This window comes from Tamandua tetradactyla, chromosome 11 (assembly GCF_023851605.1).
Source record: "Tamandua tetradactyla isolate mTamTet1 chromosome 11, mTamTet1.pri, whole genome shotgun sequence".
In the NCBI taxonomy this organism is placed as follows: domain Eukaryota; kingdom Metazoa; phylum Chordata; class Mammalia; order Pilosa; family Myrmecophagidae; genus Tamandua; species Tamandua tetradactyla.
The window spans coordinates 51550149-51575627 of NC_135337.1; the positions used below are offsets into that span (position 1 = coordinate 51550149).

The 25479-nt window shown below is 33.5% G+C and overlaps 1 protein-coding gene and 1 pseudogene across 4 annotated transcripts in view; one reads left to right on the plus strand and one right to left on the minus strand.

Annotated features, from left to right (window-relative positions):
- Positions 1–25479, plus strand: part of LRRIQ3 (leucine rich repeats and IQ motif containing 3) — a 178130-nt gene that overhangs the window by 54871 nt on the left and 97780 nt on the right. For 3 of the 4 annotated variants that reach the window (XM_077120619.1, XM_077120616.1, XM_077120617.1), the window contains one exon: positions 17484–17570. The exons of the other annotated variant lie outside the window; for it this stretch is intronic. In XM_077120619.1, coding sequence (XP_076976734.1) covers positions 17484–17570 — 87 coding nt within the window. The remainder of the gene's footprint in view (positions 1–17483; positions 17571–25479) is intronic. 4 annotated transcript variants of the gene reach the window in all.
- On the minus strand, positions 21578–23066 carry LOC143650948 (hyaluronan mediated motility receptor pseudogene; annotated as a pseudogene).

Here is a 25479-nt window from a genome sequence, read left to right on the forward strand (position 1 = left end):
GACTTATATGTTCCATTTAAATTTAGTATGTGTTTTATATGAAATAAACATCCAATTAAGGAAGCTTGTCTTCAATTTATACCCCAGGGAATTTTTCTCTCTTAAAATCAAGCCTTCCTCTGATACTCATGTAACAGGAGATAAAACCCATTGTCATGGGAACAATCTCTGAAGCTTCAACATACATGAACAGAATTTGAATAAACCTCATGGGGAGACATATCAGTCACAGCACTGTGCTTCAAGACAACCTGATTTGAATTCTTTGTTTTTTTAATGCTCTTTTCGACTAAACATATTACTTAACTTTGTGAACTTGAATTTCTTCATCTGTGAAATGGGGGAAGCAAGAGTAATAGTAGTACTTATTTTGCTGTTTGCTTGCAGTAATCAAGGGAGATCATGAATGTAAAGTACATAGCACCTGGGAAAAGTAGATGCTGTATTATTAGCTGCTATTTTTTTTCATTGTCATCATTATCATTTTTGTTTTATATTGTGCTCTCTGCTTTGTTTGACTTTGTGGGAAACTTTTTTTTTCCTCGAATTTCTTCTAATTTTCCCCACTATAGTTCCACAGCATTCACAGAGCACTATTTCAAAAATATAAATCTAATAATTTCATTCATCAGTTTAAGATTCTCCAATGGCTCCCAATTTCCTTAGGCAAAGTCTGAATTATTTGCTGCTACAATGCACATCACATATTTACTTTCTTTATCATAAGCACTTATCATCTTATCATACTAGATTGTTACTGTCTATGTGATTGCATATATATTCAGTTGTACTGTAAACTCTGTGAGGTACAGCATTACATTTTCCTTTGTTCACTATATCTCTAAGCACCGTAGAGTGCCTGACATGTTAGGTGCTCAAAATATGTTAGCTGTATGATGAATATACAATAAATGGAGAAACTATAGGATCAGGAATCAGAAAAGTATTTCTGGATTCGTCTGAGAGAAAAGGCAGAAAGACATGGGAAGCAGAAAGTCACATGGAGTGGCACCTGTACATTTCCATGAACTAGAGGCCCGAGTGATTAGTTCTCTCATAGATATATCTACTTCCATGCATGAGAGATATCTCTCCACCCCTAAATATTTGGCATCTCACTTGAAAATTTTCAGTTAACCTGTGTGAAATATCACATACAGCCTAAATTTAGAAAATTGTTATGGTTAATATTAGTATCTCTTAGAGTAGTAGTATTTCTAATATGGGTGATAGGATGCAAACTAGCTATGATTTTATTCTTATAATGAAATATTGCAATAAAGTTGGCAGTCTACTAAACCTATGTAAATCTGAGGCCACAGAGAGAATTATTGGATAATTGATGGGTTGTAAAAATTGAAAAAAAAATTGCCTACTGAATGTATAGTTTGTATAAAGCACTATAATAGTTACTTGAAACCACTTTATGTCATTTAATATGACAGAGTTTAGGAGTTGGTCATGTAGTTCTGTAGTTCCTGTTTTACAGATGAAGCCGCTAAGGATTGAAACTTGATGGAAAGGTTAGGATATGTGTCCAGTTGTTAGACAGCTATTGTGTGTTGGACAGTTGTGGTCAATTGTGATGAGAGAAAACTGTGCATGTTAAACCTCCAAATGTCAGATTACTGTTCTTTATTATATTCTAAATTCTGTGCTCTTTATACCTTTATTTCTACATCATAGAATCACTATTTGCCAAAGAAGAAGTGCTAATTCTTTTAGTGAAGAAGGGAATTTAGAAATCAGCATCTGGGAACTAGTTGTGCTCATTGCCACTAAAGTGTCATGGTTTCTAGGCCATTACAATAGGCAGAATAAGAAATGTATTATATTTCAAATAATGAATTTATATTGATACCTTTATCCTTAGCCAACAAATGATTCTTCCTTGCCTTCCCTTATTCCACATTATAGTCCCTTCTTCTACCATGAGAACTATGTTTACCAAGATTACAAATAATTTTACACATTATCTTAATCCTATAATACATAGAAACGTAGTTTCAGAATTGCTATACCAAAAGTAGTTTAATCAAGAAACATATTAAATAAAGTTTAAGATTTGTTGGAGTTCTTTTTATCTTTCACCATGGAGATATATAGTTAAATACTGTGTATTTTACTAATCATAAATATTAGATTTCTTTTCATAGTGGTATTAGTTCTTTCTCTAATTATTTTCTTTTTAATTTTAAACAATTTTAATTTTCATCTTTTATTTCTGTTAAAGCATTTTCTATTGTGTTTAGCTATAATTATGCTCCTCTAGTTTAGTCTTTATTTCTAAAATGATTTTTAAAAAAATTCTGATTCTTACCTGAGTCCTACCACTTTATTTCTATAAATGTCTAATTCTAATTTATGTTATTCTTGTTTTTCTTTTATCATTTTCTTGGTATATTTTAGTTCACTTTGAAATAATAGATTATAGCTTTCATTTTTTTTTGTGGGCTTCATTTTATGCTTGCTCTCATTGTCTATAGATATGCTATTCTGCTCTTTATTCCCTTGCTTATGATAACTTTGTATAGAAATAGATTATCATCATCTTGTATTGCTCTTTTTATAAACAATTTTTATGAACTTTAAGAAGAAGCTTTTGGGCGGGCCATGGTGGCTCAGCAGACAGAGTTCTCTCCTGCCATGCAAACACCTGGGTTCATTTCCTGGTGCCTGCCTAAGCAAAAAAAAAAAAAAAAGAAGAAGAAGCTTCTGTTACTTCAGATTCTAGAGTTTCTTCTGTTATTTTTTGTTTGGTTTCCAAAAATACCAAGCTTTACTTTTTTGGTGCCCTGCCACCTACCCTCTTTGATCGGGACCCTGTCTTCGCTTTTCCCCTATTGTCACTTTGCGGCTCACTCTGGATTCTGTCCTCAGAAATTTCTCTTTAGTTTGGGGTTTTGATCTAGAGTGGAACTTTGGCCTGTTAGTTTTGAGGGTTCACAGGGTCAAAAATACTCCATATCACAGAAAGACAAAGAGAAAGGTAGAACAAAATCTTGGAAACTGGAAAACAGGTGGATGTATATAATTGACTTTACAGACCTTACAAACCTGGGGTCACCAAAGGACAGTCTGCAGGATGGCTGCCTGTTTTCACAAATGCAGTTTTATTGGAACACAGCCACACCCATTCTTTTACATATTAGCTATGGCTGATTTCAAGCTACAGTGGCAGAATCAGGTACTAGAAACAAAAACTGTATGGCCAATAAACCTAAAATATTTGCTGTTTTTACTATCTGGCCCTTTAAAGAGTTTGCCAACACTTCTACAGCCTACTTTGATCTTATCAGAAACCTGTAAGTAAAGCTGATTGACACTGCAGAACCCAGAAATGATTAGGAATGGAAGGAGCTAGGAAACTCTATAAGTAGAGTTTTTCTTTAGAGCAGAATTGAATATTCTAAAATAATATAGCAAATACAAATTATAATGTCTCTTAATTCTTTCCTAATTATCTTTACTCTGCATCCTATGAGGAATTTTTTTCAAATTGATCTTCCAGGTGAATAATTTTGTTTTCAGTGATATCTAACCTGTTCTTTAATCCAGCCACTGAATTTTGTAATTTAATTTTTTAATCCTTAGAAGTACTATTTGGTTCTTTATAAAATTTGACTATTTTTTATTTTATTTTTTATTGTTGTAAAATATACATAACTTAAAATTTACAATTTTAACCATTTTTAAGTATACAATTTAGTGGCAATAAATACATTCACAATGTTGTGTAACTATCACTGCCATTTCCAGAAGTTTTTCATCATCCCAAACAATTAAGTAATAGCTCCCCAACCTCCCATTCCCCCAGTCCCTGGAAACCACTATTCAACTTTCTGTCCCTAAGAATTTATCTATTCTAAGTAACTTATATAAGGAGAAGGATGAAATATTTGCCCTTTGTGTCTTAGTTATTTCGTTTAGTGTAATATATATATATATTTTTGTACTACCATCACTTTTATCCATTTCCAAATGTTTATAATCAACCTAATTAAAATATTCTGTGCAGATTAATCATCAGAGCCCCATTCTCTATCCTCATTATTGTATTCTGGTAATCTGTATTCTAGATATTATCTCCATGAAGTTGCCTATTATAGTTAATTTTTTATTAGTGATTTTATACCATATTTGTCCTTTTGTGTCCTTTTATTTCACTCAACATTATGTCCTCAAGTTTCACCCATGTTGTTGAATGCCTCTGTAGTTCATTACTTTTTATAACTGAATTATATCCTATTGTAGATATATAGCACATTTTGTTTAGCCATGCATCAGATGATAGACACTTGGGTTGTTTTCATCTTTTGGTAATTGTGAATAAGGCCACTATGAACATTGGTGTGAAAATGTCTGTTCATGTCCCTGCTTTCAGTTATTCTGAGTATATACCCTAGTAGTGGGATTGCTGAGTCAGTTCCTGAGAAATGCCAACCCATCTTCCACAGAGGCTGTACCGTTTTACATTACCTTCAGCAGTGAATAAGTGTTCTTATTTATCCACATCCTCTCCAAAACTTCTGATTTTCTGTTTGTTTCAGACAGACCATTCTTGTAGGTGTGCAGTGATATCTCATTGTGGTTTTGATTTGCATTTCCTGAATAGCAGTGAAGAAGAACATCTTTTCGTGTGCTTTTTAGCCATTTGTTTTTCCTCATTGGAAAAATGTCTGTTCATGTCTTTTGCTTATTTTTTAATTGTGTCACTTAGTCTATTTATTGTTGAATTGTAGGATTTCTTAACATAGTCTAGATAATAACCCCTTCTAGACTATCTAGACTAGATTTCTTAGTATAGTCTAGATATTAATGATTTCTAAATATTTTCTCTCACTGGGTAGGCTGACTTTTCACGTACTTGATAAAGTCCTTTGAAGCACAAAAGTTTTCAGTTTTGAGGTGGTCTCAATTATCTATTTTTTCTTTTGTTGTTTGTGCTTTGGGTGTAAGGTATAAGAAACCACCACCTACCATAAGATCTTGAAGATGCTTCCTACATTTCCTTCTAGGTATTTTATGGTCCTAACTTTATATTTCTGTCTTTGATCCGTTTTGAGTGCATTTGTTATACAGTGTGAGATAGAAGTCCTCTTTCATTCTTTTGGATAAGGATACCCAGTTCTTCCTGCACCATTTGTTGCGGAGTCTGTTCTGTCTCAGCAAGTGGACTTGGCAGCCTTGTCGAAAATCAGTTGATCATAGGTGTGAGGGCCTGTTTCTGAATTCTCAATTCAGTTCCATTGATCAATATATGTGTCTTAATGCCATTACACTGCTTTGTTTTGATTACTGTGGCTTTTTAATATGCTTTAAAAATCAGAAAGTGTGAGCCCTCCAACTTCATTCTCCTTTTTTAAGATGTTTCTGGACATTTGGGACCCCTTTCCCTTTCAAATAAATTTGATGATTGATTTTTCCATTTCTACAAAGTAGGATGTTGGAATTTTGATTGGGATTACATTGAATCTGTAAACTAGTTTGGTTAGAATTGACATCTTAACCAATCCATGATCACGGACTGTCCTTCCATTAATTTAAGTCATCTTATTTCTTTTAGCAATATTTTGTAGTTTTCTGTGTACAAGTTCTTTATATCCTTGGTTAAGTTTACCGCTAGATATTTGATTCTTTATTTGCTATTGTGAATGGATTTTTTTTCCTTGATTTCCTCCTCAGGTTGCTCATTAGTAGTGGATAGTAACACTGGTGATTTTTGTGTGTTGCTCTTGTATGCTGCCACATTGCTGAACTCTTTTATTAGCTTTAGTACCTATGTTGTAGATTTTTCTGTACTTTCTAAATATAGGATCATGTCATCTGCAAATAGTGACAGTTTTACTTCTTCCTTTTTCATTGCCTTTTATTTCTTTTTCTCGCCTAATTGTTCTGACTACAACTTCTAGCACAATGTTGAATAACATTGATGACAGTGGGCATGCTTGTCTTGTTCTAGATCTTAGAGGGAAATCTTTCAATCTCTCACCATTGAACACAATGTTAGCTGTGCATTTTTCATACATGCCCTTTGTCATGTTGAGGAAGTTTCTTTCTATTCCTAACTTTCAAATGCTTTTTTTTTATCCAGAAAGGATGATGGCTTTTGTTAAATGTCTTTTCTGCATCAATTGAGATGATTATTTTGTTTTTCCTCTCTGATTTGTTAATGTGGTATAATACATTAATTGATTTTCTTGTGTTTAACCACATTTGCATACCAGAAATAAAGCCCATTTGATCATAATGTATAATTCAGTCAATGTGCTGTTGGATTCAATTTGCAAGTATTTTATTGAGGATTTTTGCACGTGTATTAATTAGAGAGATTGGTCTGTAATTTTCTTTTCTTGTAGTATCTTTATCTGGCTTTAGTTTAGTTGATGTTAGTCTCAAAAAAGAATGAGTTAGGTAGTGTTCCCTCTTCTTCAAATCACTGGAAGAATTTGAGCAGGATTGATATTAATTCTTCTTGAAAAATTGGTAGAATTTACCTGTGAAGCCATGTGTTCCTGGATTTTTCTTTTTTTTGGAAAGTTTTTGATGACCAATTGAATCCCTTTACTTGCGACTGGTTTGTTAGGTCTTTTATTTTTTCATGAGTCAGTTTAGGTTGTTTATGTGTTTCTAGGATTTGTCCATTTCATCTAAGTTGTTATGCTGGCTTAAAGTTATTATGTACCCCAGAAAAGCCATGTCCTTTGATCTTTATTCAATATTGCTGGGTGGGATCTTTCTGATTGTTTCCATGGAGATGTGACCCACCCAATTGTGGGTGGTAACTTTTAATTAGATAGTTTCCATGGAGGTGTGTTTCTACCCATTCAAGGTGGGGTTGCTTACTGGAATCCTTTAAGAGGGAACCATTTTGGAAAGAACTTTAGAGCCACCAGAACCAATAGTGTCCACATAGCCAGAGACTATGAGAGATGAAAACAGAAAACGCCTCTGGGGAAGCCAGTGAAGAAACCTGTAGATGAGAAAGCTAGTAGATGTCACCATGTGCCTTTCCAGCTGAGAGAGAATCCCCAAACATCATCAGCCTTCTTAAACCAAGTTATCTTTCCCTGGATGCCTTAATTTGGACATTTTCATGATTTTATGAATGTCAACTTGCAACTTTATAAATTCCCCTTTTTAAAAGCCATTCCATTTCTGGTATATTACATTCCAGCTGCTTTTACGAACTAAAACAGTTGTCCATGATGTTGTCATGCAGTTGTTCATAGAATCCTCATATGATATTTTTTATGTCTATGGGGTCAGTGATAATGACCACCCTCACATTTCTGATTTTGTTTCTTTGTATCTTCTCTTTTTTTTCTCTTTGTCAGTCTAGCAAAGGGGGTTTGTCAATTTTATTATCTTTTTGAAGAACCAGTTCTGGCTTTATTAATTCTCTCTATTGTTGTTGTTATTCTCAAATTCTAATCTCTGTTATTTCTTTCCTTTTGCTTGCTTTGAGATTAGTTTGCAGTTTTGTTTTTTTTTTCTCTCTAGTTCCTCCGGTGTTCAGTTAGGTCTTTGATTTTAGGTCTTTCTTACTTTTTAATGTAGGTATTTAGGGCTATAAATATCCTTCTCAGCACTGACTTCACTATATCTTATAAATTTTTATTTATCCTATAAATTGCAAATTCTTGCAATTTTTCTTTGATCCTCTGATTGTTAAAAGAAATATCGTTAACCTCCATGCATTTGTGAATTTTTCAGTTTTGCAGTTGTTATTGTTTTCCAAAGTCCTTCCATTATGGTTAGAGAAAGTAGTTTGTATAATTTCCAACTTTTTACAGTTATTAAGACCTGTTTTATGACCCAACGTGTTCTGTCTATACTGGAGAATAACTCCTGAGCACTTCAGAATAATGTATACCCTGCTATTTGGGGATGGTCTATACATGTCTGTTAGGTCTAGTTCATTTATCATATTATTTAGGTTCTTTGTTTCCTTATTGATCCTCGCTGTAGATGTTTTATCTATTGGTGATAGTGGTGTATATAGTCTCCAACTATTATTGTAGAGATGTCGAGATGTCCATTTTTGCCATCATTTGCCTCATGTACTTTTGGGCACATCAGTTAGGTGCATAGATATTTATGATTCTTATTTCTTTCTGTTGAATTGCTCCTTTTATTAACATTTAATGTCCTTTTTTGCCTCTTATAACATTTTTGCATTTAAGGGCTATTTTGTCTGAAATTAATATATCTACTCCAGTTCTTTTTTGATTACTGTGTGCATGGACTATCTTTTTCAGCCTTTCATTTCAACCTATTTGTGTCTTTGAGTCTAAAATGAGTCTTTTGTAAACAGCATGTAGATGAGTCATATTTTTTGTAATCCATTCTGCCAATCTGTATATTTTGATTGGCTAGTTTAGTCCATTAGCACTCAATGTTATTATTGTTAAGCTAGTACTTCAACCATTTTATCTTTTGATTCTCTTTTTTATCCTTTGACTGGGCTATGTTTTCTTGTGTCTTAGTATGGCTTGTAAATTTTTGCAGATATCTGACCATCTGATTGATTATCTTGATGAGCTTATTCCAAAGGCTGGTTTCTTTCTCTTGTCTAGTATTTTGTTGTTGATTGAATTTGTGTTAAGGCTTTTCTTTGACAGTTGGTTCTTCAGTATTTCCCAACTAAATTAGGGACAGATATCTGCTCAGGGAGCACAGAACAGATCTGAAGTGCCCTGGGGAGAGGATCACAGAAGTCTACAAAAAGGCTTTTTTTTTCCTTATGCTTCTCAAGGCTGCACTTAGCTGGCCTTCTCAGCAAATGATGCTCTTCACCAAAACTCCTTTTTTCATCTCACTGAAAGTGCACTTTCCTAACCTGCCCAGGAGATGGCACTCTTTTGCAACCTATTCTCCTCAGCCCTCCTGAACAGGCTATTTTTAGCCTTTTGTTAGCTCTTACTCTGAGGCAGTGGAAGTAGTGATGTGGTGGCACCTAACTAGGTCATGCTAGAATAATGGAACCCAGCTGTCTAAATTCACGGGCCAATAGCTGGAACAACTCTTGGCTATGTCCTCCATACTTGGGACAGAAGACTCCCTTGCCATCCCAGTTTGTAGCAGCCTCCAGGCAGGGATTCAATCACCAGAAGCTGCTTATCTCCAGGGTGGGGGATGGGCTCCAGGAGCCTTAGCCTAAATTATTCATGGTGCTTCGCTGTGATTTCTCAGTCTCTTGGTCTTGTACTTCCCTAGGTGCTGCACAGAACTTTCCTAGTCTCTGGAGCCCCATATCAGTTGATTTGGACAATTTCTCTCTCTCTACTTGCTGTTTTTGGGAGAGGAGTGTACCCTGAAGCCCCTACCCCCACCCCACCCCCGCCATTCTACCACTTTCCTGGAAGACACCTGTTTTTTAATAGTTTTTTGTTCTTTCCTTATTTTTAATAACCCATTTTATTTTCAAAAATTTATGAAGCATACTTATTTTTATTCTGTAACTTATAATTCCAGTGGTGACTGTATTTACAGGTCTGATTCTACTGTCTGCTTTTACTATTGATTCTACTTACTGTATCTCATTGTATATTTCTGTGATTTTGATGAACTCATATTCCTTGGACTTTATCTAGATTCAGTGACACTTTGTATGGAAGTTGGGTTCCACAGAGGATTCTTTAGTTAATTTTAAGTGCCTATTGAAACTACCGACCCAGTACCACTTAAATGATCATTTTTAGTTTTTTCACACCACTCAGGTAGTCTGGATGTGGTAATGAAAACCCATTTGAAGGCCTGCTTAAAAATTCTCGGGGGGGAGATTTTTCCCCCTTCCTCACGCAGGGTCAAGGTAGGGCCCAAATGATCATTTTCTTTGCTGTTTTCTGGTGTTCTGTTATGTGAGGGGAATGGTGATATTGGTGATTTTAGTGAAACTGGTGTTGATAATTCATTTTCACATTGAAAGTACATTTCATTGGGTCCCAGATCTATGTGAGAAGTTACATTAGAATCACCATTTTGACCAGACAGCCCCTGGCCTGTCCTCTACAAGTATACCCAAACTATAAACCTGAATGAAGTATATGTCCTCAAGTTTGAAAATTGGCTTCAAATTTGTGTGTGTGTGTGTACATATGTGTGAGTGTGTGCATAGACATATATATATAAAATATTTTATATATACTTATGTATATTATTTTTCCCACCTGTCAAGCATTTGAAGAGATGTTTTGAAAATATTTTATCCATAATTTTTCCATGTTTCACAGGAAGTTTGATCGAAGTATCTAGTCAGCCACACTTTTGGAAATTAAATTTTTCCTTCATTTTTAATAAAGTGAGAAATAGACTTGTTTAAGGATGCTGATGCTGGTTATTGCATTAAAATATATGGTTAAAGAAAGATAATTATCACTTTTTTTTTTTTTTTGACTCTCTACACTGTAATTGAAAGAAAAAGCTTCTGGGCAGGCCACAGTGACTCAGCAAGAAGAGTTCTCACCTGCTATGCCGGAGACCTAGGTTGGACTCCCGCTGCCTGCCCATGTAAAAAAAATAAATAAAAAAGATTCTTACCAAACATCTGCCCTCATATATTCTCTATTCTTAAATTGTAATTTAATATCTCTTAAAATATATTTATACAAATTAAAATATTAAATTTTTAAAAATAAATTTATACAAATAATGACAGTTATTGATAACTCCAACAATGTTAACCTATCGTGAAATATTTTACAGTTTACTTAAGGTTGGAGCTGAAAAACATACAAATATAAAATCAGTAGTCCTATATATAACACACATGTTTGCTTGCCTTTTCTATATTTAACTAATCCCCATTTTGTGCATGTGATTTGGGCTGGTTGACTACACATCCCATCCCCATATGAGTGCTTTCTGTTATAAAACAGTATGTTTTATTAGTATGATTTTATCTTAGTAAAAGAAGTAAGGAGATCCAAGACAAAGTAGTATAAACAATAAAAAGGATTATTTGTTTACATGACTGAAAAGTCCTAAAGAAATTGAATTGAGGCCTGAATAAATGATGCCTGAATTCTACCATACCCCTAACTTCTTCCTTTAGTATTTAAACCCATTTGAACTTTTTGTTGTTGTTGTTTTGTTTACAAAATGAGGCACTCTAAGGAACAGACCTTAAAAACTGAAATTGTGTAAATTGACATAAGGAAGAGAGTGGTAATTTATTTATTCCTGGACTGGAAAGTTGTTCATCATTTTTATTAAAGATGTATTTGGTTAATTTTTTTTGTACTAGACACAGACCTTTGCCTACCAAAGATATGAATTTAGGGCAATTAATAGAAAAAATTCCATGTGTTGGAGTATTTTGATGACTACTTATGTTCTAAAGTAATTTGTGAGAAGAAAGAGACATACTTAGGTTGTAATTGGTACAACTGACAGCAGGGGAAGAAAATTTGACTTTGCTAAGAAAAGTCTATTTCGGCTGTGATCTGTAATTCAGTTTGATGAATAGTTTGTTAATTTGGGAGTGTGTCAAATAAAAAAGCTCATTTATCTATCCCAAGTTAAAGTTAGAACATGGAAATACAGAAAGGTAAGACACTAGAAAGAAATAGTACCTTCTATTAAATATTTTCTACCTGACATAGGGGTTATTAAACTTCACATGAAGTCAGAGCCTTTTGATTCAGTGGTCAGTCCATGAAGAAATATTGGAACCCCAGGCAGAGCCCAGATGAAGATACAAATTATTAAATTGAGTGCTAAGGAATGGGCAGAGTATGATGTCTTCATGTTGGGAGAAAGACTTTTCTACATTCAAAGGATTTGCTTGTTTTAGGAGTTGGGCAGAAAAAACACAGATTGCTTACTAAGTATTTAAGGAAGTTGAGGGGCCAAATTAATCTGTAGTGTCTCAAAACAAAAAATACTGGTTTTTAAGCCTTTGGGCACATTCCAGTATTTCAAATTCTCATAATAAGACATAATCTTTCGCTACAGTAACATCCCATAGGCAGGCATCCTTGCAGTTGTTCATCTCAAGGAGAGATGAAGGAATTCCTCTAAGAAAGTGAGATGAGCTGATCTCAGGTTTTCTGGCCAGTGTACTCATTCTACTGCCCAGACAGAAAGTTCTTCTATTTATAGATTTTCATTGCTGAAATTACCAAAACGTAAAAATAAAATGCGGTTAATTGCTGTTGCACAATTTTGAGTAAGTTTTTCTTGGGAAGGCATTTTATAACTCCAAATTATTTTGAAAGTTACATATTTACTTTGTTAAAACTGTACCATATATATTTCAGTCATTATTTATCAATCATGCATTTATTTTTGATGGACTTTCTAAGATTTCTTATACTTTTATTTCGTTTCAGTTTCATTTCCAACATTGATTGTGGTGGATATTGGAAAGCTGTCCTGAAATGATTAGCATTTTGACATAAAATCACTTATTATCTACTATGATTGTCATTGTAGCAGCCTATGTTGTTATCAAATATCAAGTAATTTGGGTTTAAATAATATTTTCATTTTTGTTAATCATCAGTGATTTTAGAATATTTTCATGGTTGATCAATGACTATGAGTATATCTTAGGAGAAAAACTTTCTTATATAGAGAATTCTTTAAGAATTTTTTCCTTATTTATTCACTGAGAAATATAGGAAGACTTAAAGATATTAAATATGCCAAATAAAATTTGATTTTTCATACTTATTAGCTATGGGCAAATCTATAAAAGACTTTCCCCACCTCTTTTTTACTTTTTAGAAAATAATGTAAAAGCAATTGGAGATAGCCTAGTATCCTTAACTATTGTGGATACTTTGGGTTTATCGAAAGTTGGCCCTGGGCTAGTGGACATAAACTCAAGTTATGGTGTCTTAGTTTGCCAGGGATGCTACAATAAATTATCACACATTGGTTGGCTTAAAGAACATGAATTTATTGTCTCATGGTTTCAGAGGCCAGATGTTCAAAACCAAGGCATCAGCAAGAGTTTCTGTCATTCTAATGCTGGTTTGGCTATCCTTGGAGTTCCTTAGGATGTAGGTACATCTCTGCCTCCATCACAGAGTGATTTCTCTCCTTTTCTCCTTCTGTGTCCAGTTTTCTTTGCTTATAAGGACTTCAGCCATATTAGACATGGCTTACCCTGATTCAGTTTGTTACATCTTAACACACTAAGATGTTCAAAAATTGTATTTACAAATGGATTCACACCCACAGGACCAGGGATTAGGATTTGACCATCTCTTGTGGGAAACATGATTCAATCCCCAACATATGGCTTGGCATTACATGCCAGATGTTCTGTGTAAACTGCCTCATTTAGTTCTATAAACTATCTTGTAAGTAACTTGACTAAGGTTACAATGTTTATAATAAGTTATACATACAGGACTTTAATCTATATTTTATAGATCATAATAAAATAAGATGGTTTTATTATTCTGCTACCACTTGCTAGAACCCTGGAAAATAATATTCCTTTATGATATTTTGATGCCCAACTTATGAACTTATATAAAAATGTCCTACCTGTACTATAGGCATTCTATAAGGTAAGATATATGATTATTAAATTTTACCAGTCGATTCATTTTACACATATTTATTAGAATGCCTACTATTGACATGACACAGTCTGGGCCCTTAAGATACAAAAATGAGCAAAATATTTAAAGTCACTGCCTTCATGGGATTTACTTCATAATGGAAAGTATATTTGGTACATAATAGAACATATTACTACTAGCTTTGTGTATTACTTTATATCTGCAAAGACAACTCATTAAAATTACCTTTTTTCTGATAGATTATTTTTCCTGAAGTATAATTTTTCATGTTTGAAATTTTAAATGTGCTTTTATATTTATTAGCTCATGCAATCCTCAGCAGTTGTGAGGTAGGTATTAATTATTTCATAGATATATTAGGGACAAATTGAATATAAAAAAGGAACTAGATAAAAAAGAGAAACATTTAGATATTTAATACAAATAAAAGTAAAAAGAAAACTAATTTTACTGGACTTTCTTACAGAACTCTTCAAATTTGTATAGGATGTCTAATGGGCAGCATCACTCTCAGAAGTATTATAAAAGGACTGTGGCTTTTTTTGTTTGTCTGTGATGAGTAACTTATGAGTTGCTGAATAAGATTATTAAGACAAGCACTTTTCTCACCCTTCCTCAGCAGAGTTTGGAAGGTTAGATTATGTAGCAACTATGGTTCTTATTTGCAAACCACAGAAAATAACTCTGATTTAGGCATTAATATAATTTGTAGAATGTTTATCAGGAAGCTCACCAACTATGCAGAAAGCCATGATAACTGGGCTTGGAAAATGAGCAGGAACCTAGAAAGGTCAAACAAGGCCCAGACTCCCCTAGAGTAGCAGTGTGCTCAGGGTACTTCTGTTTGTCTATTGCCCCTGGTTACTCCCCACCCTGTTGTTGTGCTGCAGCTCAAGAGTGTTCCTTTCATTGTCCTTGTGCTGTTGGATAGCTCCCTAGAAAGTAAAATTCAAGGAAAACGCATCCATTTGACTGAAGCCAGGTCTTGTGACCATACTTTAGTTTTTAGGAAAATGGGTAAGGGAGTATCTGTTTCCTTAAGCCATCCATACATTATGTGTGGCAACAGGCAGCTAAAATGAAACATGTTAGGGGCTGTATAGCTCTACTAAATGTATATTAAATTCATTTTTATTTGCATAGACCATATTATCATAATTGGCAAGACCGTTATAGGATCTTTAAATTACTTCTATAGGTAAAAATGTCTTATTTTAATTTATAATTGTTGTGTAGGTGTGTATGTATCTACATCCAAGTAAGTATATATGAGATTTATTTTCTATGGTTCCTCCAAAATTTCTAAGGCGGAATGGAGTGAAAAACATATATGTATTAATCTATACATGTATGTATTTGGGCATGTGTGCATGCATACACATATGTATGCATATATGTATGTATTAGGCTATATTATAGATCAGGGGTTGGCAAACTTATGGCCTGGGGGAAAATTCAGTCTGGCCCATGAGCTAAGAATGTTTTTTTTTCTTATTTTTTCTCATTTTTAAAGGGTTGTACAAAGAAAACAAAACAAAACAAAGGAAGAATATACAACAAGTCACATAAGTACTACAAAGCTTAAAATGTTTAATATCTGGCTCTTTATAGCAAAAGTTTGCTGACCCCTGATAGAGAAGACTACAATGAAGACAAGGAGAAAACTTCTAATATAATTGAGTTTATGTGGTGGAGAAGTTTGTTGCTACTTTCTGTTGCACATTGCTACAGATCTCTAAGTTGGCTTTGAGGCTTGCTTGAAGCTGTATCCAAGCAAACAAAAAAAAATCATTTTCTAATTTTTCAGTTGATAGAAAAATGTTAATTTAGTTTTGCTGAACTATAAAATTAATAGAAAATATAGGAGTACGACATGTTAAACAAAATTACAGAAATTTGTTCTAGGTTAGATTCTTATCTGATAACTAACTTATAAATCCACATTATTGATGACTTAGGTAGTATTTGATATATGGAAATCCTGATATTATGCCAAATATAATTGTAAATAAGACTCCCTGTGAAAAAGAGAGACAGTGATTATTATCTAGAGAGTTACACTAAATATTGGGTCTTAGAAAGTAGCCAAATGTTTCATCAAACTTAAGGGCATCTTGTTAGGGTAAAAGAGAAAAACAAGATTTACTAACTGGACAGCCCCCAAATGGGGTAAAGAATAAATGGGTCATAGTTATTTCTGCGGCCAAAACTTTAAACACAATATCCATTAATGTATTCCTTTTGTGTACAACATGTATGCTTTACTAGTAAAGGGATAGGAATTATCAGAGGTTATTCAATATAGGAATATCTTAATTTATGAATCAGGAAATGATTAGTCTCACTTAAACTTATTTACATAAAAGTTTTAATTTAACTACTTTATAATGCGCTTAACATGGCTTAATGGTATAAAAGCATTATAGGCAACTTTTTAGTAAGACACCTATTGTTCAGATGTAGTTACCTCTGCTAGTCGAAGAGTACATTTTGAGATCTCATTTGAAATAATGAGATGGAATTATAATAGTCTGTTATTTTGTTATGTTGTGAATTATATAATTCTGAATATTGATTTTGTGTATTAAATGCTAATTATTAATTTATAATGAAGATTAAGTTGATTCCTACCTTAAAACTAGGAATATTGCAGATATTAGTAGAGCAAGTTTATCAAAGTGAATTGTCTTTTAAATTATAAATTTAGGTCAACATTCCTATAAAAAATTTTAGTAAAGCAAATTGGCCAGTTATGAGGAAAGAGTTAAAATGGTGTCTAGCTTTGCAGATGGTGGATATCATTAATTATACTCTGAAAGGCAAAGTACAGATTTAAGTCAATGTTATCTACAATTTATAGCTTTAAAATTGGCTTTAGTTTAATGCTATCTTGGAACACAGATGTGCTTTCTTCTACTATTTGCTAACCAAAAATCATCTTTATTAAAATAATGCTAAAAATAAAGCACATTTATGATTGGGTAATAATTTTAATAGTTTAATATCATCAACAACATAGATTGTGCTTGGTCTTAAGTTCATCTTACTGAGTTGAATAATGTCCATAACTATGTTGTCAAAATTAGACTGGATTATTTCTTCCTTTTATATAACAGTTACCAAGAATAATTTTTATTGTAGTGCTATTTTATGAAATATATTAGCGTTTTAATTCCATTGAAACTCAGAAAAAGAAAAATACACTTTATATTTTGGGAAGTAGGTTTTCATTTCCAGATGTGGTGCTAAAAGCAGAATATTTTTATTTTTGTTTTTTCTTTCAAACTGAGTGACCTTCTACATAGAAATACATACAAGCAAAAACAATTTGTTGACATATTTTTTTTAATATGTACATTCCTCTTTGTTGCCATATTTTTGTACAAATTAGAGTCAGTGGACTGATGGCTCAGAAAGATGGGTGAACGCATCCCAATAACCGGTGAGTTTTCCTGCACTCGGGATAGGAATAGCACAGCCATCAGTAGGTTTCAGCAGGTACTGTAACAGCAGCATGTCTTCAGTATATCCCCTGATGACTCAAGCTTTTGTAGGAAGATGATTTTTTTTTTAATTTTTTAAAAATATTTTTATTACAAACAACAAACAAAATACAAGCACTCTTGACATATGAACATTCTTGACATACAAATATTCTTGACATGGTTAAATCAGTGCCTCACAATATCATCACATAGTTGTATATTCATCACCATGATCATTTTTTTGAACATTTGTATCTCTCCAGCAAAAGAATGAAAAAAGAAAAAAAAAAAAGAACCATACATACCATATCCCTTAACCACTCCCTTTCATTGACCACTAGTATTTCAATCTACTGAATTTATTTTAACCTTTTTCCCCCTATTCTTTATTTCTTATCCATATTTTTTACCCATCTGTCTATACCATAGATAAAAGGAGCATTTTTATCTATTTAAGGTTTTTACAATCACGTTGCGAAAGCTATATCATTATACCATCATCTTCAAGAAACATGACTACTGGAATGCAGTTCTACAGTTTCAGGTACTTCCCTCTAGCCACTCTAAAACACCATAAACTAAAAAGGGTATATCTATATAATGTGTAAGAATAACCTCCAGGATAACCTCTCGACTCTGTTTGGAATCTCTCAGTTACTGAAACTTTATGTTGTCTCATTTCACTCTTCTGCCTTTTGGTCAATAAGGTTTTCTCAATTCCTTAATGCTGAATCCCAGCTCTTTCTAGGATTTCTGTCCCACATTGCCACGGAGGTTTACACCCTGAGAGTCATTTCCCACGTAGAGAGAGGGAGGGCAGTGAATTCTCTTGCCCTGTTTACTGAACACAAGAGAGGCCACATTTGAGCAACAAAGGAGGTTTTCTGGGGGTGACTCTGGGGCCGAATTCTGTACAGGCTTAGCCTATCCTTTGCAGGGATAAGTTTCATAGGGACATACCCCAAGATTGAGGGCTCAGCCTATTGATTTGGTTGTCCCCACAGCAGGATAATTTTTTACTGCTTTCTTTTATATGGAATGGATGAATACAGTCCTGACTCTTTTTTTTAAAATGCAATTTAATTGAGCTCTATTCATATACCTTATAATCATCCAAAGTATACAATCACTGATTCACAGTAACATCATATAGTTGTGCATCACAGTCGATCTTTGAAAATTTTCAGTACCCCATAAGCAATAAAAATAAGAATAAAAATAAAAGTAAAAGTAAAAATGAATACTCAAAACATCCCATACACACATGTCCCCTATTATTTATTTTTTGTCTTTATTTTCTTGCTCATCTGTTCGTACACTGGATAAAGGGAATGTCAGTCACAATGTTTTCACAATCACACAGTCACACCATAAAAACTATATAGTTATAAAATTGTCTTCAAGAATGAAGGCTACTGGATTACAGTTCGCCATGTTCAGGCATTTCCTTCTAGCTACTCCACCAAAAACTGAAAAGAGATATCTATATAATATATAAGAATAACCTCCAGAATGACCTCTCAACTCTATTTGAAATCTCTCAGCCACTGAAACTTTACTGTTTCATTTCTCTTCCCCCTTTTGGACAAGAGGGATTTCTTAATTCCACTATGCCAGGACCAGCTCATCCCTGGGAGTCAGGACCCATGTTGCCAGGGAGATTTATACCCATGGGAGTTATGCCCTATGTAGGGGAAGGGCAGTTAGTTCACTACAGAGTTGGCTTAGAGAGAGGGACCACATCTGACCACATAAGATGTTCTTTGGGTGTTACTATTAGGCATAATTATAAGTAGGCTTAGCTTCTTCTTTGCAGGTCTACATTTCATAAGGGCAAGTCATATCATTGAGGGCTTGGCCTATTAAATTGGTAGTCCCCAATGTTTGTGAGAATATCAGGTCTTCCATAGGTGAGGAAAGTTAACATTTATATATTTTTTACCCAGTCCCTCAAGGGGACTTTGCAAATATTTTATCTTCTGCCCAGATTGCTTTGAATGTGTTTGGGCATCATACTAACCTGACCCCTTAAGCAAGTGTTTCTGCTCATTTGGAAAACCAAGAATCCTTTTAAAATGTAAAGTTTAAAAGGAATCACAAGCAAAGCATGACACTTCAATTTAAGCCACTTTATCAGCCAGCTTTATATCTAAGTCCTGTAGTCTTTGCTTCCCTATTTTAGGGAACAGTCTGTTTCAGGAAGTCTTATTAAAATGTAGTATTTCTTTCGGGTGCACTGAATGTGGGCATGATTCACTCTCGTGGAAGATTAGGAGATCTTTAGGCAAAATTTTAAGAGGAGATCTTGCCTAAACTGAAGCTCCAACTAATCCCTGAGGAATATGTGAATTACGTTATCTCAGTTGACAGGATAACTAAAAACTTGAGATGCAGTATTTTTTTAGTAAAACAGAATGAAAATTCTTTCAGGGGAAGAAGAAATAATTCTCAGTTTACTCCTTTACTGAAATTGTTGGTGATTTTATATCCTACTTATCTGTAACTGTGGAGATCAGTTATGGACTGGGGGGCAAATTTTTCATAGACCAACAAAACATGCCCAACATTTTGCTAGTATATAGCATTATTTGAAGTTTCTTTCCTAGTTTTATGTAGCTGATAATTTTGAGTGAAAGTAGCATACACATTTTGTAAAAATAAGAAGTTGTTTTCTCAAACTAAACATATATAACTAATAGATTTTTATAAATCAAAATTATGTTGAATTAACAATATATTAAAATTACCAAATTCTCAATAAATACTTCTTAAGTGAATTAACATCTACATTGGTGTATTCAAACCATTACATTTAGATATTTAAAAATGAATAGAAATGAGTCATCCAATATACCTGGCCATTCTTATTCCCAGATACTTTTTCTATGGCATTGGAGGAAAATAAAATCTTTTTTTTTTAAGTCATAGGTATATTCTGATATAGCATATTTCCTTAACTTGGGCTTTATATATGCTTTCAGTGTTGGCATCTAAGCATGCTTATCTTGGAATTTATTCGTTTTTTTACATGTTCATGTATATTTCGAGTCAACAACCTGTCATGTACTATTACGAAACTGAAGTAGCTTATGATAATATCTACACATGCATATATATGTACACACAGACATACACATATATATAACTAGAACAATGTATTTTTAAACTTTACTATTGAAGATATAAATTAGAACAGACAGCAAAACTTAAGCTACATATTTAATTCTGAACATCTTGGCAGCCAAAGGAAACACTGCTCCATGATGTTATTAAAATAATTTCTTGCTGTGATTTAGGTGCTTTAGGAGCTTGAGGTATTGGAATGCAAAAAAAGGCAAGTTTGGCTCCTGTTTTTAAGGCAGTATTAGTTTAATTGGGAAGATAAATACAATATTTTATTTTTTATGACAAATACCATAGTAGATACAAATATTCATCTGAGTTTGGGGACACAAAATTAATTCTGGTTGAGACAGGATATAAAGAAAGGCTTCACAGAGAAAATAGTACATTAACTGAATCTTTAAAAAGTATTGAAATTCCAGCAAGCACAGGATGTTTACATGGGATAGGTAATAGTTCCAGGGGAAGTGGAGTCAGTGGTGAGAAGTTTAATTCTAGCCATTGTACAGCATGTATAAAGTTATTGAAGCAGGGAAGTACATTTCAAGTGATATGTAATTTTGTGTGAATAGAACTTAGTGCAGGAGAAATAAGCTTAACTTCATTGTACTTAGAAAACATGTTCTGAAGTATATTAGTCCTTTGGCTTTGAATTTTGTTGGGTTTTGCTTTATGACCCATGCTTTTTATGTGTGCTTGGAAAGGATTTGGAATCTGCAGTTATTGACTAGAATATCTTTTACATTTTCATTAAGTCATTGGTAATGTATTATTCAAATCTTCTAAACCTCACTAATTTTTTACTGCTTGTTCTATCAAGTACTGATAGAAGTGTGTTAATATTTGTCACTATGATTTATTTACTTATATTTAGGTCAAATTTTGCTTTATATGGTTTGAGACTATGTAATTAGTTGCATAACAAAATTTAACTTATTATGTTGATGTAGTAATTGAACATTTTATCATTGCACAATGAGCATCACTTTATTTAGTAATCTTTATTTTTATGACTTAAAATTCATATTATAAGATATTACTATAGCTTCTCCAGGTTAGCTTGGGTTAGTTTTTACTTGGTATATATTTTTCCATTCTTTTGCTTTACATTTTCTCTACGTTTATCATATAAACATGCACACACATATATAAACTTGTATTTTCTTCCTTGACCTGTGGGTTATTTAGAAATATGTTGTTTAAGTTCCAGCTATACTTGGGATTCCTCAATTTCTTTTTTGTTTTGATTCCCAATTTAATTCTTTCATAGTGAAGGAACATAATTTGTTTGATTTCAGTTCTTTTACATTTATTGAGACTTATTTTACAAACTTTGAATTTTGTGGAATTTGCTTTATGACCCATGCTTTCATATGGTATATACTGGAAGATGCTCCACATGTTTGAGAAGAAATTGTGTTTAGTTGTTCAGTTGAAAGTTGTATATAGGAGAAACCACTTATTAATTTCCTCAGTTAATTCTGCCATTATGTTTAGTTTTCAGCTTTTCTTGCTTTTTCCTCTTCCAAGTGTTTTGAAAATCTTCACCTTGTTTCATGAGTTGGCTATGCAAATCAATTATTTTTTTAAGAGAAGAAACTGATTTTTTTCACTTCTGCTTCTTTAAGTGCTGAATTGATCTGCAAATCTAGAAGCATCTTCACATATTCTTGGTTTGCACTCTCAATTGCTAATATCTGATGTTGAACATCCTCTGCACTTTTTTCAGCCTTGGCCAATTTTTCCTGTAGTGATAAGTCTTCTAACTTAAGGTCTTATTTCTCACTAGTTGTTAATTCTTTACACTTTTCCAACTGAGCAGTAACATTGTGAAGATTTCACACTGTGCTGTCAAAACTTTCATGCAAAAGCAGGGTGACCTGAGTGTGAGCAGCATTCCTTTTCTCCATTCAGCTTCCTTCCCTTTTAGCTTTTCTTCTAGGAGTTTTAGTTCTTTGGCTCTAGACTTTGTTTCCTCTTCCAATAGCTTAACTATTTTTTGCCCCATTCTATGTCTATGATGACAGACTTCTTTTTCAAGCAGCTGACATTTACCATTCAGGTCTTATACTTCTTTAGACAGCATAACATTTTCCTCAAGAGACTGCTTAAGGCTTAAACTTTCATGATTCTTCTCTTCCAAATTTTCTTCCAACTGAGCAATGTCTAGTTTGTATTTTTCCACTTGATCTGATGCATAACCAATTTCTTCGTTGTATTCTAATAGTTTTACTGTTCTGTATTTTTCATCAATCTTTTCTTTCTTTATAGAAACAAGTTTCTCCTCAAGTTTGCTATTTTCTCCTGAGACTCTTGAAGATACTTTTGGGTGACCTTAATTTCCATGACTTCTCATTTAGCCATCACATTCCTCATCTTTGTTTCCCTTTTGTTTCTAAGTTTCGTCAACTCCAGGCTTATAATTTTCACATTCTTTTGATTACAATCTTCAGAAAACCTAGATTTTAGTAGTTTGTCAGTCCTGTTTAACTCAGTAAGTTGTTTTTCCAGTGATGCATTATTTGCAGAGATCCTTTTTCACCCTGACTGTAGCATTTAGCTTTGTTTCTCTTCTCTTAAATTCAGCTTCCAGATATTGAGTCCACTTGTCCAGAGCATCACACTCTTGCATGAGAGCACAAATCACTTTTTCCAGAATCTTCTAGTATTTATCATCCTTTTGAGTTTCCTTTTTTCATCCCAAAGTCTTAACTTTTCTTGCTGAATCAGGCGAAGTAAGATCTTTATCAACATTACAGTTCTGTTGAGATTCTTTTTGTTTTGGAAATCTTTGAGATTTCTGAGAAGATATAGGGCCTTTCAATACTTCTGAAGTTTTAGCATCATAAGCACCTGTAGACGGTGCACAACAGGAAGCGTCACTGAATTGTTTCAGGGGTGCCTTAGGAAAGGACATGCTGACAACCAGCTCTGCAAACTGAGACTCACAGTGACCCTCCACAAAGACCCTTCCATCTCACTTCAAATTAAAATCTCAGTACCATGCTGCTTGATTACTGTGGCTTTCTAGTAAGTTTTAAGATCGGGAAGTGTGAGTCTTCCAACTTCATCCTTCTCTTTTCAAGGTGGCTTTATCTATTCAGGGCCCCATATTCTTCATATGAATTTGGTTATTGGATTTTCCATTTTTGAAAAGAAGGTTGTTGGACTTTTGATTGGAATTGCTTTGGATGTAGAAATTGCTTTGGGCAGTACTGACATCTGAATGATATTTAGTCTTCCAAACCATGAACACAGGATATCCTTCCATTTATTTATGCCTTTGATTTCCTGTAGCAATGTTTTGTGGTTTTCAGTGTACATGTTTCTTATATTCTTGGTTAGATTTATTCCTATTTATTTGGTTCTTTTAATTGCTTTTATGAATAGATGTGTTTTTTGTTTGTTTTATTTCCTTCTGATAGTTCCTTGCTTGTGTATAGAAACGCTACAGACTGTGGGTATTGATTATATTCCCAGCCACTTTGTTGAATTCATTTATTAGCTGTAGGAGCCTTGTTGTTTCTTGATTTTCAGTGTATAGGATCATGTCATTTGCAAATATAGAATGTTTTTTTTTCTCTTCCTTTATAATTGAAATGCTGTTTATTTCTTTTTATTGCCTAATTGCTCTGGGAAGAACTTATAGGACAATATTGAATAAGAGTTGTGGTAGGGGCATCTTGTTTTCTTCCTGATTATAGATAGAAAGCTTTCATTCTTTCACTATTATGTGGAGTGTCAGCCATGGACACTCCACATAACTTAGGCCCTTTATCATGTTAAAATTTTCCTACTATTCCTAGTGTCCTAAGGTTTTTTCAAGAAGGAGTTCTCGATTTTGTCAAATTCCTTTTCTGTATCAATCGAAATGGCCATGTGTTTTTTTTCTTTCATATCGTTAATTTGATGTATTACATCAAAGAATCAACTTATGGTTTTGTTAATTCTATTTTTTTTTGTTCTTAATTTCATTTTTTTCTGCTCTAATCTTTGTTATTTCATTCCTTCCATTTGTTTTGGGGTTAGTTTGCTGTTTTTTCCCCTAGTCCTTGATTTTTGCTCTTCTTTTTGAATATAGTTGCTAATAATACATTTCCCTCTCAGTACTACCTTCATTGCGTCCCTTAAGTTTTGATATGTTGTGTTCCCATTTTCATTTGCCTCTATATTTACTCATTTCTCTTGTAATTTCTTCCTTGACCCACTGGTTGTTTAACAGTGTGTTATTTAGCCCCCATATATTTGTAAGTTTTCTTGTCTTCTACCTGTTATTGAGTTCCAGCTTCATTCCTTTGTGAATTGAGAAAGTGTTTTGAATAATTTTGATCTTTTTAAATTTATTGAGGCCTGCTTTGTGATACACTGTGTAGTTTCTCCTGGAGGATGATCCATGAGAACTTGAGAAAAATGTATATCCTTCTGTTGTGGGGTACAATGTTCTGTAAATGTCTAAATCTAGTTCAGTTATCATATCATTCAAGGTCTGTGTTTCCTAATTGATCTGTCTAGATGCTCTAACCATTGATGAGAGTAATGTATTTAAGTCTCCAACAATTTTAGAGGTGTCTATTTCTCCCTTTGGTGTTTCCAGTGTTTGCCTTGTATATTTTGGGGCACTTTGGCTAGGTGTGTAAATACTTATGACTGTTATTTCTTCTTGATGGATTGTCCCTCTTATTGATACGTAGTGTCCTTCTTTGTCTCTTATAACTATTTTACATTCAAAATCTAATCTATCTGATATTGTTATAGCTATGCCTGCTCTTTTCTGTTTGCTTTTTGCATGGAATACCTTGTTCCAACCTTTCCCTTTCAACCTATTTTTGTCCTTGGGACTAAAGTGAGTCTCTTGTAGCCAGCATATAGATGGATCCTATTTATTTAATCCCTTCTGCCAATGTCTTTTGATTGGGGGGTTTAATCCATTAACATTCTATGTTATTATTGTAAAGGCAGTACTTTCCTCAACCATTTTGTCCTTTGTATTTTATATGTCATATCTTATTTTTACCCTGTTAGCTACCCTTACAACTAATCTTAATTTCTACACTTCCCTCCAACCCTCTCTCCTGTCTTTTCCTTTCAGTCTGTAGTGCTGCATTTAATATTTCTTGTGGAGAAGAACTATCAGTCACATACTGTATGTATTTACATCTGAATATTTTTAACTCTCCCTCACTTTTGAAGGACTGTTTTGCTGGATACAGAATTTTCGGCTGGCAGTTTTTCTCTTTCAGCATCTTAAATATATCATACCACTGCCTCCTCACTGCCATGGTTTCTGCTGAGAAATCTGAACTTAGTCTTAACAAGCTTCCGTTGTATGT